The sequence below is a fragment of the Falco cherrug genome, chromosome 7 (assembly GCF_023634085.1).
Source record: "Falco cherrug isolate bFalChe1 chromosome 7, bFalChe1.pri, whole genome shotgun sequence".
Taxonomy (NCBI): domain Eukaryota; kingdom Metazoa; phylum Chordata; class Aves; order Falconiformes; family Falconidae; genus Falco; species Falco cherrug.
Window position 1 is genome coordinate 2965517 of NC_073703.1, and position 14852 is coordinate 2980368.

A 14852-nucleotide genomic window follows, 5' to 3' on the forward strand; every position below is an offset into this window, starting at 1 on the left:
TAAGAATGTAACAGAAGTTCTTCCTATGTTTCAGACCTCATTGTGACAAGCTGATCACAAACCAAACATAAACTTAAAATGGACAGTTAGCAGATACCTGGTACATGGTACTTCATGCTAATTTCTTCAAAATGAGGAAGAGTAAAAACGAACGTGAAGAAAAGCACTGCCAAAGGAAGGAAAAAGAAAACAAAATGATTGATAAAACACAGCTTACCAGATAACGCCACAATTTTGAAAGTGGGCAGTTTTGATTAAAATATTGCCTGGGTTAAGAGAGAAAGTGAAGGAAAGCAACATCTAATAAATGGGGAAAGGTAAAGCTGGCATCGACAACACGCTGACAAGTAACACGAGAAACTGCTAAAGAAACCTGGTAAGGAATACCAAACCGACAGATCAGCGCAGAAGGCTGCAGGTGTGCCCCTGTCCTGGCAGGGCGGGCCAGCACCGGCCAGCACCGCAGCCGCCCCCCGCAGCACGCCAGGCCAACAGGGCCCAGGAGCGGCCCAGGGCTGGGCCCCGCTCACAGCTCGGTCCGCTCGGCCGCTCCCGGTGACTCTTCCAGCAACCCGGCCCTGCCCGCCGCCGCCGCAGGGCCCGGCCCGCCGCCGCTCCCGCAGGGGGCGCGCGCCCTTCCCGGCGGCCCTTGCGCCCTCCCAGCAGCCCGCGCGGCGGCGCGCGGCAGGATGATCCACGAGCTGCTGCTGGCGCTGAGCGGGTACCCGGGGGCGGCCTTCACCTGGAGCAAGCGCGGCGGCCTGCAGGTACGGCCCGGGACCCCCACCTCACCACCGGCCCGGCCCGGCCCGGGACCCCCGCCTCACCACCGGCCCGGCCCGGCCCGCCGCCCGCGTCCCCTCTCCGCCGCTCGTGTCCCGCCGTCTGTGTGTCCGTCCCTTCACCGCCGTCCGCCCCCCCCTCACCACCGTTTCCCCCTCAGGTGTCTCAAGAGCTGCCGTTCCTACACCCCAGCGAGACCAGCGTCCTCAACCGGCTCTGCCGCCTCGGTACCGACTACATTCGCTTCGCCGAGTTCGTGGAGCAGTACACGGGCCACGTACAGCAGCAGGTGGGGCCGCTGCGTGTCCTGGGCAGAGCGCACCGGGCACCCGGCTGGTCGGGCCGCCCGGCTGCTCAGCGCACGCCGGCACACGGGTGTCCTGCAGCGCTTACCCGCACTAGCACGGAGGGGTGCGATTCCCCAGCAGAGCTCCAGAAAGCGCTGTGTGGTGCAAACAAGGGAGGGTGCAGCACGGCAAAAAATGAACCAAATATAAAATCTCATTCTTGGGGAAGCATGCTGCAATAATTTCTGGTCACTGCAGGCTGGGCAGGGTTTGTGAGGTGTATAGGATGCACATCCCTGTGATGTAGTAAACCCTCCTTGTGGCAAGCTTTGAGATCCAAGAGGCATGGCGTAGGTACAAAGAAGCACTGAAGTTACCAGTGATTCCCAGCACTTGCATGTGTCCACAGAAGAGCCAAATATAACTCTGCACAAGTAACCCTCCTTGTGCCAAACTTCTGCGTTTGTTGGGTGTTTTTCTGGGCACTTTCTGGTGGGCTAAGGTGTGTTCCAGCATGTTTGGACCACTGGCTGCTGTATAACACTGCACAGAAACTCAGTTACTCTTTTGACCTGCGCTGGAGGGAGCTGACATAGATCTTACTGTTTGGTTTCAGGACCATCATCCATCTCAGCAAAACCAGAGTGGATTACATGGCATTTATTTGCGAGCCTTCTGCACAGGTCTCGATTCAGTGCTGCAGCCATATCGACAGGCACTACTTGACCTAGAACAAGAGGTAAAAGAGAGAGACTTGGATCAAGAGGCGGTCCAGCCGCTGGCAGATTGTGGAAAGTTGTAATTTCTGGAATTAATAGGCTAAGTAGTAGCATCTAAAGAGAAGACAAGGTACTCTGCTTTCCACATCAGGAATATTTTCCAAAATATTCCTCTGAGGTGCCACTGAGATGATTCTTCATCCTAATAAGTATTATGTTCCCTCTGCCTTCAATTCAGTAGGTGCCCCACCTGCCTCAGAGCCCAGTGCTGTCTTAGACTGTTGTGATTTCTGTTTTCAGTTGTAAAGGTTTTGATTGATCTCTGCTAGATTAACAGCTGTCCTGTCTTGGGTACTGTCACCATCCAGTGGTTGTTACAGCCTAAAATGGGGGACAGCCCAAAAATGGGGGGTGGGGGGGTGGCAGGGGGAAGCTGTGGGAACTAAAGGTTTGGAATATAGACCCAAACGTGCTTTTTTACTTATCCATACCTTATTTTAATTTTCATTAATTGCTTTGTTGTTCTTTCAGTTTCTGGCTGACCCACATCTTTCCATCTCACATGTTAATTACTCCTTGGACCAGGTATGTCATATTAATGAACAGGTAGTATTCTTTCTCTGTGCTCTTTGGTTACTCTTATCGCTCCTTGAGTCTACACTTGCACTTTGACACAAAGCTTAGGTCCTCCACCTTGACCCTCACATCTTCCTCACTGTCTCTGTTTAGCCTGAACTGCAGCTGCAATACAGTAACTTCAGGCATCTTGGTCCGATGGAGGGAGGACAGACTTCCTAGAGATTTTCATGTCATGTTTCTAATTTGTGGGGAAAGTCAGATGATAGTTTCATTAAATTAATGTAATCAGCTGTTGTCCGCATTTACTCATGTATAGTTTCTCTCTCCCTTCATAGCAACCTAATGCAGTATTTTGCTCCTTGTTCTGCAGTTTCAGTTACTCTTCCCCTCTGTGATGGTCATGGTTGAGCAGATCAAGACTCAGAAGGTACAGTAGTAACATTGTAGGTAGTTTCTCTTAACAAGTTTCCTCTTGAGCTGATAAAGTTCTTTCTGACCCCATCCCAGACCTTTAATACTAGAAAAGAATGTGTTTTCAGTAATGGGTGCCCTATTCCTCTAGTACTACTGTAAGTACTGAGTAACTATTTTGCAAATCCATTTACACTGGATTTGACTTTTGCATTATCAGCATGATCTTTGATGATTTGCATTTTATAATCACAATATATTTCATAGTATGAGCTGCTGCTGGTTGGGATTTCCTCTTTTCTGTGTGTTTTCTCCCACTGTCACAAGAAGAAAAAAAAAAAAAAAGGCAGAAGCTAATGTTTTCAGAATCCAGAGAAGCTTGCTTTTTGTTAAGGGAAATTTTTGAGAGAAGCTTGTGTGTAGAGACACACATAGAAGGCCTCTTTCTTCATTACATTATGTACATTACATCGTTCTTTCTGTAAGACTTCTGCAGCTTGTTACAGCATTTTCTTGTTAGCGTAGTGTTTAAATGTCTGAAAAGGTCAGTAAAGATCCAAATAACAGACCTAGTCTAACCATGTTTTCTTTCTGCAGATTCATGGATGTCAGATATTAGAGACAGTCCACAAACATAGCTGTGGGGGGTTGCCTCCTGTTCGCAGTGCTCTGGAAAAGTACGTAGATACTATAAAGCTACTATTACTTCATTCTTTTGTAGTAACTGGAGTTAGTGTCAGAGTATGCATCTTACTTGTGAAAAGAGTGCATGGAAAACAGGCTTGTGTGATATAAAAGTAGGAGAGTCTATGCAAGGAAAACTGTCACGGTCCCCAGTGTTTATCTAAAGCAGGCTGAAGGCAGGGATTCAGGCTTTCTCTGGACTTCGGAGACTTGGGCCTGAGGGAAGTTCAGACCCAGTGTTTTCTTCTGAGGTCTACTTGAACCGTATTGCATATGGTAGACCTGTTACTGGTTTTTTGATCCTTCAAAAGGATAAGTGTGCCTGGGTGAATGTTACTAGGTCTGTATGTCCTTGGGGAGAAAGTCAAGACTACCTAAGAGATAACTTGTGTTCATGCTGAAATGGTAATTGAGTAGAAACAGCAGGACTGGGAAGGTACCGCAGATCTCTGTGGAGAAGTCACATATTCAGAGGATATGTTTGTTTAGCTTTGCAAAACAAAGCTGGTCTACCTTCCTCTGTTTAAAAAGAAAAAAAAAATTATAAAATTCCACATTAGCCATTTAGCACTTGCCACGTTGTCTAGCTGACTAACTGGACTTTCCAGAGTGATGTATAATGAGGTTTTGATTGCTGTGTGCGAAGGCCCCACTGTCTTGTTTCTCTTGACCTCAGGATTCTGGCTGTGTGTCATGGAGTCATGTATAAGCAGCTCTCTGCATGGATGCTGCATGGATTGCTGCTAGACCAGCATGAAGAGTTCTTTATCAAACAGGGCCCGTCTTCTGGGAATGTCCCTAGCCAGCCTGAGGAAGATGACGATGACCTAGGAATTGGAGGACTTACAGGAAAACAGCTACGAGAACTGCAGGACCTGGTAAGACTGCAAGTTGTAGCTTGGCATCCTTTGGTCCTTAGGGAACAAAAGAAGAAATGTATTGTCTTCTGCTTCAGTGCAAGCTGTGCTGGACTGGACGTACACTGGGACCTTGAAGGGTGGGAATCAACAGAATATTGTAATAGGTTGCAGCTAGGCATAAAGGACAGAGACATACGGTTTGGCACAGTTGGATAATCTCGGGGCAGAAAGCCCTGTGGATGGAATCCATAACCTGATGCCAAGTGACTGGCAGTGCTGTACTCACCCTGCTCTTACTGACTCGGTCACCACTGTGATCTGCTCCACGTAGGCATTGGTGGTAGTGTGAGCAATTGTCAGGGAAAGGGTGTGGGGAGCTTGGGCGTGGACCTGATTTGCACCCTTTCTGTTGGCAGCCGGGTCAGGTACCTTTCTTGCACAACCATCTGTTGTGCAAATGTTACCCAACAGGATAATAGCACTGACATTACTGGGGAAAAATGTGCTCTGTGGGACTCAAGAGGCTGCTAAGAACACGCGCAGGATGCTAAGTTAAACAAGGGAGCAACCTGCCAGCCGTAACTCCTCATGTAGATGGCGTACCACTATAGTGCCCTCGTGCAGAGCAGCTTCCTCAGTGGAGTAATCTCCCTCACTTCGTGCATCTGAATAGTGTCTGCATCGGGAGCAGTGAGGAGCAACTGCAACTCTGTAAATTCACGCTCTAGTTTACTGCAAGAAAACATTTCCTGGGTACCCGTGGTGTTAGTGTGCTGCATGCAGCTTCGCTGTGAACAGGCAGAAGATTCACCCCTGAAACAGCCTGTGTTGCACACTCATGAAGTACCCTGTGCAGACAGTCTCTGCTGAGGACAGGCTACACACAGGCAAAACCAAGGGAAACTTTAAAAGACAGTGAAAAATCTATTATTTCACTGTATGTGATATAGGAAGAATGTGAATACTGGCAAGTCTTCTAGATCCATGGTGGAAAATGTAGGCACCAAGACAGCCTAATAAACTCTCTTCTTCGGTACTATTGATTAACAGTATTGGCAATTCTTCAGTCGGAGAGTAAAGTAAGAAATCCTGAGTGTTGATGGGACAGATGGATAAAATACTTGGGTATTTCCTCAACTAAAAGTGTCAGAAGGATCTTAAGAATTGCTGAGCTTCTAACATCAGTATACAAACTTGCAATGAACTCTCCTATTAAAATGAAGAATTCTGTAGATGGCAAATGTTCTCACAGATTTGTTAGTGCGGTGCTTTTTGGATTATGGAATAAGGAACCTAATTCTCCAGTAACAAGAGAGCCAAATTAAATAATCAGTATTGCTTCTCTGAAGGAAAATCTTGCCTCTGTACTTGGAGTTCTTTATTGATATATTCAACTAAAAGATCTTACTGCATTGCTCTAAACACCTTTTGCAGGAACTGAGAAAATTGCCTCATTTATGCTAGCAGGCCTTCAGCTCTTTAACCTATTTGCTTGCCGGTGGATGTATTTACATTTGGCCTGTATCACAAGCGTTATAGCAGTGTTAAAATGTACAGGAATGGGTGTAGCAAACGGTTATTTTTGGTAATGCTGTTAACATTGTTACGGCTGCAAAAAACCTAATGTAATGCAGTTGCAACAAAAATTTCTTTTGCTGATGTAACATTATCCTTTGGGAGAGCCAATTTGCTGCTATTCCACAAAGGTTTAGCTTCTCCTTTTCCTGCTTCTGCTCCCCTCTCTGATGAAAGCAACATCTTCTCTAGGGAGATCTAGTGTACCGGAATTATAAAGAAATTTGCAGCCTTACTTAAATGAGGCAGATCAGGTTTGCTGCCTTTCTGCTTACTTGCAGTGTACTTGGATTCCCCCTCCCACACACACCACATCACCCTTTATACGCTTTTTCTATCTGGTTTTCTCACACTTTTTTTTGTTTGATTTCTTTTCCCCCGGGGTCTCTGACAGCGCTTGATTGAGGAGGAGAACATGTTAGCTCCATCTCTAAAACAGTTTTCTCTGCGAGTAGAAATGCTGCCTTCATACATTCCTGTGCGAGTTGCTGAGAAAATCCTTTTTGTGGGAGAATCTGTACAGATGTTTGAGAATCAAAATGTTAACTTGACCAGAAAAGGTAAGGAATGTCTTTCTTGTGGCCTTTGCTCAGTTATGAGTGCCTGAAAAGTATCTTCCAAAAGCCTGTGTTAACTTATTCCTCAACAGTTGCTGACTATTGGCTGATATTCTTCAGACCATACGGATGGTTTTGCCAGGGCAGAGCAGTGGTCCCAGTGTTCTGTTTGTTTCCAAGGAGCGGTATAAGAAGAGGATGAGTAGATAATAGCACTTTCCAAACATAGTCTCCAGGTTTCCAGCAAGAAGTCACTATGTGATTTGCTCTGGATAAATAAAGCGATTGCGAAGGTCGTGTTTTCTTTTCAGTTTGTATCCCTGCCCCCGAAGGGTGCAGACAGACACAAGGCACATCTTGCTCTGAGTGTTGCATTGCAGAACGGTGTCGTAGGATTAAAACACGTCCACAAACATAAGAGATTCATTGTAAAGTGGTCTCAAAGGTGGCTGCGGAAGACAAGTGATCAAGATGGAGCCTTTAAGACAAGCAAGAGAGAGAATTCCAGCTGGTGGTTCTCTTTGAGAGATAAGTTTACATTGGAGATGGTTTTGGAAATGTATTCCTCCACCATTGGGGAGGACTGTGGTGGTGGCTTTATCGTGCTTGTCTATGCAAAAGTACTCAAATGACTCAAGGGACACTGCAGAGAACAAAGGACTATTGAATTAGACTATTTGCTTGCTTTAGCAGAGGTGAGGTGAAAAGGAATTTGTCTAGCTTAGTTGGTTTAAAAAAAAAATAATTCCCAAGTTCAAGCAGTGGGATTGATTTGAAAGGGGCTGGGTGGGTGGAGAACCAAACCAACTGGTTAACGTGGCGCAGAAGTTGTGGGTTCAAAGATGTAGCTCAGCCCTAGGAAGGGGGCTGTTAGCGGCTGTCATTTACATAGAAAATATTTGGGTTTTTACTCATACCACAGCACTGCCATGGCAAGTGTCTGTACCGTAACTGTACTAGCAGTAGTAGTCTTGTACCTTGGTACTTGTACTTTGAGGCCTCCTCAGCCTCGCATTCCTTGCCAGACCTGAGGCGGTGCTGCGGGGACAGCCTTTCTGCCCCGCTGTGCTGGAAGGGGTCTGCGCTTCTCCAAAAGGCATTTCTTTTTATTGATCAGAACACTCTTCTCACTGCACAGGCTCCATCCTAAAAAACCAGGAGGACACTTTTGCAGCAGAGCTACACCGGCTCAAGCAGCAGCCGCTCTTTAGTCTGGTGGACTTTGAGTCAGTGGTTGACTGGATACGGAGCACCGTTGCCGAGGTGAGGATCCTCGGAAGGGTCATGGCTACGCAGGCTGAGGAGCCCTTCAGTTTTGTGAAGGGCTGGGAGGAGGAGGGGGCTCTTTAGCATCAACGATTGAACAAGCATGTGAACGTTGCAGGGAGCTTTCATGTTCTTATGGGGCTCAAAGCTTCGTGTTACCCCAAGCTGCAGTGACAAAAGGACATTTACAAATGCTGTGGGCTTTCATGGGGGAAAGAAGGGAAATGTCATGTATTTTTTAATTTCACTTGAAATTACTTAAGAACTTTTTATCGTGCTTTCAGCATAATGGATGGTGTCTCACTGGGCAGATTGTTTGCTTTGGCAATTTTAAATCTTTTTTTCGTTTGAGGTGGGAGGGGTATGGAACCTGAGAAGATGAGGAGGTTAGAAAAGTGAAAACAGAGCTGGGGTGGAACTGATTTCCTAAGAATTTGGTTATTTTTTGCTATGGATCTTAATGTTTCTAAGAGTTTCTTGCTGGTCTGGTGTGCATCAAGAGTGTTCTAACTAGTAGCATGGGCTGCCTACGCACAGACTCCTAGTGCATTCTCTTGTGCTTTGTATAGCATTTTATGTAGGTGCTTTTTTGTGTGCGTCACAAGTATTTTAAGACAGCTGCTGTTCTCACTGAATGGGTTTAGATAAACCTGTTTGGTTATTGTTTCCTCACTAGCATCTTTGGAAACTGATGGTGGAGGAATCAGATTTACTAGGACAACTGAAGGTAACGTAACTGCTAGCTTAATATTCTTTTTTTTTAATGGCTCTTTCCCATTAAATACTGTACTGTCTTAGATTCTGTGCTTTATTCTTTTAGGTAAAGCTGTTTTCATTTCCTAGGTTTCAAGAACGAGCAGAGTGTGATAAATTTAGTAGAGACAGAGTTAGAGGGGTTTGTGTATGTGGCTTTGTAGTTTGCATCTTGAAGCAAAAGCAGCGTAGACTTTTTGGGCACTGGGTGAAATTCAGAGCTCTGCAGCTGTGTTTTGAAATGGCAGTTGTCCAAGCAATAATAAAAATGGATGCTATCAGATAGGAATTCTGCTTAGTTTTTCATATGCTTATATACAAAAAACTTAATCTCCACAGATTATAAAAGACTTTTACCTTTTGGGAAGAGGTGAGCTGTTTCAGGCCTTCATTGACACTGCACAACACATGCTAAAAACACCACCTACAGCTGTAACTGAGCACGGTGAGTGTTGCTTATTCACTTACAAACTGTCCTCGCTGTGGTATAGCAGGGAGGTGCTTAGCCACGTCCAGTACAGAAAAGCTCTGTCATCCTCTAGATGTTGTCGTCAGTTTTGAAAGAGCAGCACTTGTGAATTAGCATGTCTCACAGAGTGGGTGAAAATAACACCTCAGGAACTTTCAGGTGGCAGGTTTCTCTCCATATTTGAAACCGCAATGAAATGAAACGAGTGTAAACAGCATGTCGGGGTTGTCTTTTATGGCCAAACATAAATAATTAATGGGTATAAGATCAGCACTAGCTGCAGCATCTTGTCCTGATATCTGTGCTCTCTCGTTGTCAGATGTCAACGTTGCATTTCAGCAGTCTGCTCATAAGGTGCTGTTAGACGATGACAACCTTCTTCCTCTGCTTCACTTAACCATTGAGTATCATGGAAAGGAGCATAAAGGTATCTACTTGTGTATTTAGTAGTGAGTTAAGAGGGGAGGTGATGACGTTGTTTTCATGTCCTATTGCTCACCCTTCTCTGAAGTTCAAGAAAAATTACCATTGTCCCTTTGCAGCCTTATGCGATGGTCTAGCCTGCATTGGCTCTTCTTACTCTGTTTTTCCCCCTTTTCTTCTTTGCCATGGTTGTCTTGACTGAGAAGACGACTTAACTCAGCACCTCGTTTGTTTTCAGATACATCCCAGACTCGTGATGGGCCTTCCCGAGAGTTATCCCCACGTGAAGCCCCTGCGTCTGGGTGGGCAGCTCTGGGCCTTTCTTACAAGGTTCAATGGCCACTGCATATTCTCTTCACTCCTGCTGTTCTGGAGAAGTAAGTACTAGGTATGGTCTCTGTATATTTATCTGTAGGCTCCCTGACCGCAGGCACTCCCTAGTGTGTTGGGGTTTTTTTTCCTCTCTATGGAGAGAAAGGTAGAGCCCTACTTCTTGCCCCTTGAACTTTAAAATGACTCTTCACACTTACTGATACTGAGGGCGCTTGTGATGACAGTTAGACCTGCAGGATGCTGACAGACCGGCGCTATTTAGGAACAGTGCTGTTCTGACAAAACATTGTCAGCTCTTCCCTCCTTATGGTGAAATTAACTTTTTATTTTTTAGGTCAGTTACAAGCAGAAATATGTTACCCTGAGATAGGCCACCACCTGACCTACCCTACCTGTTGGCAGGCTGCCATCTCCTCTCCCTTTTTCCCGTCTTGGGTTGTTAAGGTTTTCCAGTATGTGCACCCAAGGAAGGTTTTCATCTTAAACAGCTTTGTGTTTTTTTGACTGTAGGTACAATGTTGTGTTCAAATACCTGCTGAGTGTGCGACGAGTCCAGGCTGAGCTGCAGCACTGCTGGGCTCTCCAGATGCAACGCAAACACCTGAAATCGAACAGAACGGATGCCATCAAGTGGCGTCTGAGGGACCACATGGCCTTCCTTGTGGACAATCTTCAGTATTATCTGCAGGTCAGGATTATAGAGAAAGGTGAAGCGTATCAGTTAATCAGGAACCAGCAGAAGTGCATGGAGGGAGCACTCCAAGTCCTGTCTTTCAGGGCTGAGATTCTTTGTGCTTTAAGGAAATCAGGATTTTCTTTGGAATGAGTCTAGAACTTTCTCTTGAGTTCCCAGGCTTAGTGCTACAATTAAGTTTTGGGGCTTGTGAATCAGTGAGTGTTACTGGAAATGCAGGAGTTTTGTGTCTCTAGTGCTACGAAACATTAGTGAGAAGCCATAGTCATCTCTGAAGTAGCAGCATTAAGATACCATCCTGGCTTCTGCCCTTGTCGCTTTAAGTGAATTCCAGTTTAAGTGACAAGTTGTTTGGGGTTTTGGTTTTTGGGGTGTTTTTAAGAACTGAAGCCATATTCTGACCATTTGAAGTAAAAAATACTTTTCAAGTTTAAACACCGGTTAGTTACTAGTAGCGTGGGTTTGTGAGAATGCGGGGTCACTGTAGCCATAGCAGCGGGACCGGGGGCCTGGCTTCCGGGATGCTGCAGTGACCTGGCTGAGCTTTTGCACTGCGGCCTCTGCCCTCAGACTCCAGATAGTAGCTCCCAGTGTAAAATTCAGAGGTGACTATGGCTACAGGCAAAGACCTTTGTTTATGTGCTAGCTATATGCTTTTTCAGTAGTTAAAGAAAGCGACTATTTCTCTTTCTACTTAATACTTAAGCATCAAAAATTGTCCCCGCTACCCCACGTTATGTACTACTGTTGTATATAATTCCCCATTCAGCAGGCAGACAGAAGGTGATCTTCCACCTTTAATAGAAGAGTAGCAATAAGGAAAGTTTCTTACACCAAACTTCTGGCTGTTTGGAAGTACTCCCGTTCCTCAAGCCAGTAATGAAATTTCTTTACGTATCCATCAGGTGGATGTACTGGAATCTCAGTTCTCACAACTTCTGCAGCAGATAAATGCCACACGGGATTTTGAGAGTATACGATTGGCTCATGATCATTTCTTAAGTAATCTGTTGGCTCAGTCTTTCATCCTCCTAAAACCCGTAAGTAGGTCTTGGTTTCATCTCTTTCTACAAATTCTCCAAGCCACCCTAAGAAACACGCCTTTTTGAACAGCTAGGACAAACCATCTCTTCTAAAACAGATCGGTGATAATCTCCTGCAGAGCAGAAATCACAATTCTAGGAATAAAGCAGGTATAAACTAGAAGAGATAATTGAATTAAGATCATTTAATATACAGTCAGTGAGTGTGGATGCTGCATTCCTGCCAGTTTTAAATCAAGATTATTCCAGTGTTCAGTTAAGCTTATTATCTTAAATTTTGTTGCTGTGTTTTTCTCGCAGGCAATTTATTAAAGAACTACTAATTAGTGTAGTACTGGGAACTGTATTCCTGAGGGACTCATTCGGAAAAGCATTAGATTAAGAAAAATTCCCTCTTGTACCTTAGAGAATAAAAATAGCTGAGATATTCCTGAGTGGACTTTTAAGGGTCTTTTCATATTGTTGTTTTAGTAAAAAATATGTTACAGTGTTGCCAGTATTTTTATTAACCATGGAGCTTCACAAAAATATTCCCGAAGAAGGTTGGTATCAATGAGACGCAGTGATACCGCCCGTCTTGGCTGTTCCGTTATTTTCCTCAGTCTCCAAGGCTGTAGCGTAAAGGTGGCAGAATGCTCATTATCCACTCTGGAACCTTTAAGTGTGCCAGTAGTTATGTCTGAGGCATCTGGGCTTGCTTAACACTCTCGAAAGCAAGTTACCTTCACCAACTGATACAAAAGAAATCCCAAGTTTTGAGAACAGTGAAACCGAGGCCTTGACCCCCAGCTCGTGCTGTGCTTTATTCTTCCCCCTCAGTGCCGAAGGGCCTGCTGGTTGCGTAGGGGGAGCCAGCGTTCGACGTCTGCCTGGGTGGGTGGCTTATGCCAATCCCTGCTTCCCCAGTAATATCTGCAAAAGGCTGGAGGTGGGGTGCAGCATAACATTTACATCCTTTCTCTATAGAAAACCTTATAAAAATGCTACAGGTGCCTTAACATCTTACTGATTGGGAAACGTTATCAGCAACATCTTCATTATAAGCGCTGCAACTTTTCAGGTACTAACAACACCTTTCTCTGGGTTTGGACTCTGTTTAAACAACCATCTTGTACTTTTTATCCTCTGCAGGTTTTCCACTGCTTAAATGAAATTCTGGATCTCTGCCATAGTTTTTGTTCCCTGGTCAGTCAGAACCTGGGCCCACTAGATGAGCGGGGAGCTGCGCAACTCAGCATTTTGGTGAAGGTGACTGTTTCCATGCAAGCATTTGCCGGAGCAGCTGTCTTGGCTTTAGCAGCTGCAGAACCAGAGCAAGTTTGAGCCAAGACCTCCTATGCAAGTGCTTGCAATGATTTTAATTAATTAGCTCTTCCCGAGTAGAAAACTCTGTGTGCACAGAGAGGAGGAATAGGGGCAGATACGCAGAAATAACCCTATTGGAACAGGAAGGGGGTGGCTACCTGTCGGGGTGGTCCCCCTCCTTGTGGATACTGAACACCTAGTAATGCTTGCGGCTGACAGCTTACCTCATACTGGACCACAAGCATCACTTCTTTGCAGCAGTTATTTTCTTTAGGCTGTTAAAGGATTGTTTAGGCAGGAACACAGATGGAAAGGCTGGCTGGCTTGTGCTCTTGAGTGCCCAAAACTGACAACTGACTTCTTCTGACTTACAGGGATTCAGTCGTCAGTCGTCACTGCTCTTCAAGATTCTCTCTAGTGTTCGCAACCATCAGATAAACTCCGACTTAGCTCAACTGCTGTTGCGCTTGGATTATAACAAGTACTACACCCAGGCTGGAGGAACCTTGGGCAGGTAGGAATAGCTTCAGGGTTGCCTGTAGCATTATCCCGAGGTACTTGAAGTACAAAGTGATCTGAATGATCGTAAGTAATTTTTATTGATTGTGTAAGCCAAAATAATTGGCAGCAAAGTGTTGCTGAATGCTACAGCAGAAAAGTAACTAAGCAGCATGAGGTAATTCTTGGTGTTCGTATGCTTTCTCCCCTTCGAGTTTGTTTTGGCCTGCGGTTGAATTAGCTTCTAGCTCATACTGGCTGAAAAATGCCGATGGGGGTTGACAAAGGGAGTTCCTTTCAGTGTGTAGTTAATACTGTGCCCTTCTCTTGCAGTTTTGGGGTTTAAGCACTGTGACCTGCGACATGTCAAGCAGTGGAGACGGGTGCTCTTGAGAAAGTTTGGACTCAGCTGCGATTTTCTTTGTAGCCGGCTCTTGCCTGGCGAACCGCTGTTTTGGAAGGAGTGGCAGGAAGTGTCACTTACATGAGGTTGCCCAGTGGCTGCACAAAGCTACTCTGCTTTTTTTGGAGCTATTAAGAGCATGCTTTCTGCAGCCCTGCATGTACTTATAAATGCTTCCAGGGAGCCAGTCTGTGCTGCTTCAGAAAGCGCAAAAGCAATAAGAATTGCAACATCTTGATTCTTCAGCTGGAGTGGAGTGGGGAGGGTGTGAAGTTCTGGCTGTATCACAGTACACGATGTCTGCTAATCAAACACACACCTCCAGCTAAACGATGATTGCCTGAGCAGTTTGAGGTGAAGGGGGAGGGAAGCAGAGGTAGATTTTAAGAATCTCTTCGCACGCAGTGCCCTGTTCCAGCATATCTGTAGGTAAAGGTGCCCTCGTGTCACATGCTCTCTACAACATAAACTTAATGCAATTTGTGTGTTAAAATTACTAGACAGAGGAGCTTTGCCCTATCCACAGTACAAAGCTCCCGCTGCTGGCAGAAGAACATGCTGGAACTGAAACTATGGAAAAACTTAACTAGGATGCCAGCCCTAAATGTACCGTGTTCATGCAAGACTATTTAGAATGCTACTAGTGACTATCCTAATGAACCAAAATAAAACCACCTTGTCATGCAGTTTTGTGGAGTATTGTCAGTGTCTGCACCCAAATGCAAAGGGACTAGAGCAGCACAGCATCCTGTTTCAGTGAAGTGCAGCATCTGGCAGGAACTTCTGGCACGTTACTGGGATTTCCCAGCCTTGCTGTACCAAACAGACTGTCTTGCCTTAAGTCCATGTGGCCGAGTGGCAGAAGAGTCCTCTGCTGTCACCATCACCAGGGTGTAGGATCAGGTTTCCCAATTTGAGCACAAAAGCAGCCTGTCGGGCAGCCAGCCTTCCCTTCCCAGGGCTGGTGTTTTCACACTGTCCAAAGCTGCAGCTCTGGGGAAAGTTACACATCCTCGGGGGAAAAATCCTCTCTGCTCTGTCTGTAACAACAGACAGCATGTACATGGCATCTTCAGTCTGCTACAGCTGTTCACGGTAGGACTGGGCCTGATGCAAAGTTTAAAATCCTGTGACCATGAAAAAAGCCGGAGAACTGGAGAAAGGGTGGTGGAGTTTGGGTGTGGGATGTACAAACCTGCCCAGGCAGAAG

The 14852-nt window shown here is 45.6% G+C and overlaps 1 protein-coding gene across 1 annotated transcript; it reads left to right on the plus strand.

The window, feature by feature from the left end:
- The first annotated feature begins 640 nt into the window (after positions 1 to 640).
- TUBGCP4 (tubulin gamma complex associated protein 4) lies at positions 641 to 14328 on the plus strand. Its single transcript, XM_055717063.1, has 18 exons — positions 641 to 767; positions 944 to 1072; positions 1687 to 1809; positions 2321 to 2374; positions 2739 to 2795; positions 3377 to 3456; positions 4140 to 4341; positions 6293 to 6458; positions 7594 to 7718; positions 8398 to 8448; positions 8814 to 8919; positions 9263 to 9370; positions 9605 to 9743; positions 10210 to 10387; positions 11299 to 11433; positions 12568 to 12684; positions 13116 to 13255; positions 13573 to 14328. Exons 1-18 carry the CDS (start codon positions 690 to 692, stop codon positions 13583 to 13585), a joined length of 2001 nt encoding a protein of 666 aa, XP_055573038.1. The 5' UTR covers positions 641 to 689; the 3' UTR covers positions 13586 to 14328.
- Positions 14329 to 14852: the final 524 nt, after the last annotated feature.

What these genes read in the sequence shown, in the direction of transcription:
- TUBGCP4 (XM_055717063.1), top strand. Translation starts at nt 690, where the DNA reads ATGATCCACGAGCTGCTGCTGGCGCTGAGCGGGTACCCGGGGGCGGCC. An exon ending in TACTTGACCTAGAACAAGAG is followed by an intron (nt 1,810 to 2,320) that starts GTAAAAGAGAGA and finishes TTGTTCTTTCAG; the next exon opens with TTTCTGGCTGACCCACATCT. An exon ending in TGTTAACTTGACCAGAAAAG is followed by an intron (nt 6,459 to 7,593) that starts GTAAGGAATGTC and finishes CTCACTGCACAG; the next exon opens with GCTCCATCCTAAAAAACCAG.